The sequence below is a fragment of the Camelina sativa genome, chromosome 16 (assembly GCF_000633955.1).
Source record: "Camelina sativa cultivar DH55 chromosome 16, Cs, whole genome shotgun sequence".
In the NCBI taxonomy this organism is placed as follows: Eukaryota; Viridiplantae; Streptophyta; class Magnoliopsida; order Brassicales; family Brassicaceae; genus Camelina; species Camelina sativa.
In genome coordinates, this window is record NC_025700.1 from 18168780 (window position 1) to 18170583 (window position 1804).

At 32.9% G+C, this 1804-nt stretch overlaps 1 protein-coding gene across 3 annotated transcripts in view; it reads left to right on the forward strand.

The window, feature by feature from the left end:
* Positions 1-636, forward strand: part of LOC104751041 — a 1698-nt gene extending 1062 nt beyond the window's left edge. Inside the window, exon 2 of one of the 3 annotated variants that reach the window (XM_019237618.1) lies at positions 402-636. In XM_019237618.1, coding sequence (XP_019093163.1) covers positions 402-428 — 27 coding nt within the window. In that variant the 3' untranslated portion in view covers positions 429-636. Of the gene's footprint in view, positions 1-21 lie in introns of all 3 variants that reach the window. The other 2 variants (XM_010472916.1, XM_010472914.2) reach the window with 2 other exon arrangements.

Below are 1804 nucleotides of genomic sequence, written 5' to 3' on the forward strand. Positions count from 1 at the left end.
GTCGAAACGACGAATCTTCAAATCTTTTACCCCTCCCTCCTCACCGGAGTGTTTCCTTTCCGGCCACTGGGAAAAACCATAAATCTAACAGCTCCAGTAAGAAGCATAGCTTCCCTGTGACCGTGAGAGATCCCTTCGCGGCTGCGTTGTTGGAATGTTCCAAAGACGAAGGAACAATCAGTGACGACGAGGAAGACGACGTCGACGGTGGTGGAGGTGAAATAGTAGATCGGAGGTTTCGAGAAAATTCCGGTGGTTCTTCAAGCAAGGCGTTGTCAAAGAGCAGCATCGGGGACAGGTTCGGGTTAGTGAATCTCTACGGTTCTTGTCGGAGAACTTGTGCAGTTTCAGAGTCCATTGTTAATCTTCCAAGATCAAGAAAAGCTCCTTCCTACGATCATCTTCTTCTTCCACGTCGTCGCCGTTGATTTGTTCGTATTTGGTAATTTACTATATTTATATATTTTTTCTTGGTCTTTGTTATATTTTCCCTGAATGTGACATATTATGGGTTATATGGGTTTGTGTTTTTTCTTGTTTTTCTCTTTAGATCGTAACACCAATGTATAATTCCGGGAACTTATTTACTTGTAAGTTGTAACCATAAATCCATATAAGCGTATTCACTTACATACATATTTGTGTGTGACAAACTTTTTCTATACTTTAATGATCGTCCACTATTCGTATGTCAATTATTTAAATATGGTGGAACCAAGTTTGAAGGTTCTGTCATTGATCTCTAGCTAGTTTCCAATCCCATTCCATGTGGAGAGCAAGCTAAGCTAAGCTATAGTGCAAATAAATACAAAGTAACATTGAGTAACTTGTTATAGGATTTTAAACAAGGACACGAGTTTGTACTGACATATGATTTTGTTGTTTTCTTATACCATTTTGAAGATGATGTTAATTTAGCATGCCTAGTAAATGATGTTATTTTAGCATGCCTAGGGACTCGAGGTGTGTTGTAGTATTTTTCATAGAGTTTTGGAAGTCTCTAAAGAAATGGATCTTTCATTATTGTTGTTAGCACAAGGCAATAAAAAATAACAAAGTTGTTGAGCCACCATGCATGTCTTTGCACCAAGTATTTTTATACGTTTTCTATTAAATTATAAACAAATTTTTCTTCTTAATTAGATGGAGTTTCAATCTTTATTTATTGTTAACAAAGACACTGTCTCGTCTTGTTTGGGGGGTAAAATAGACCCCACCTTCCTGTATTTGTGATATCAAAATCACTTCCCTGAAAAAAAAACAATACCATTCGTACCACAAACTACCAATCAATAATTTGATTTGAATTTCCGTTATTTATATATAGAAAGTGGGTCGAGAATTCAAAAAAAAAAAAAATCTGTAGTAAAATACAACCGTATTCAAATAATTGATAAATTATAAATAAACCATATATATTAAAGAATAAACTTTAAAATAAAATCATATTTACTATTCTTGACAAGATGAAAATTACTAAACGATGTAATGACAATAATATCCGGTTTTTTTACATGAACTATAAAATTGAACTATTAAAGGTTTACATATGATCAGATTAGATTAATAGAAAGTTCTTTTCAAATTCACTAAGTAGTTTTTTTTTCTGAAATAACTTTAGATATAATCATAGATTCAACATATGAAGAAAATGTATTAAAAAACACATTATGTTCATTTATTGAGAATATTTTTTTTGTTCAATATTTATGGAGAATTTATTTGCGTTTGTTTTTATACATGTGTGAATTAGGCCTGTGCTCTATTAACTTTATTTAGTGTGTGGTTATAAGGTTGTGTGATT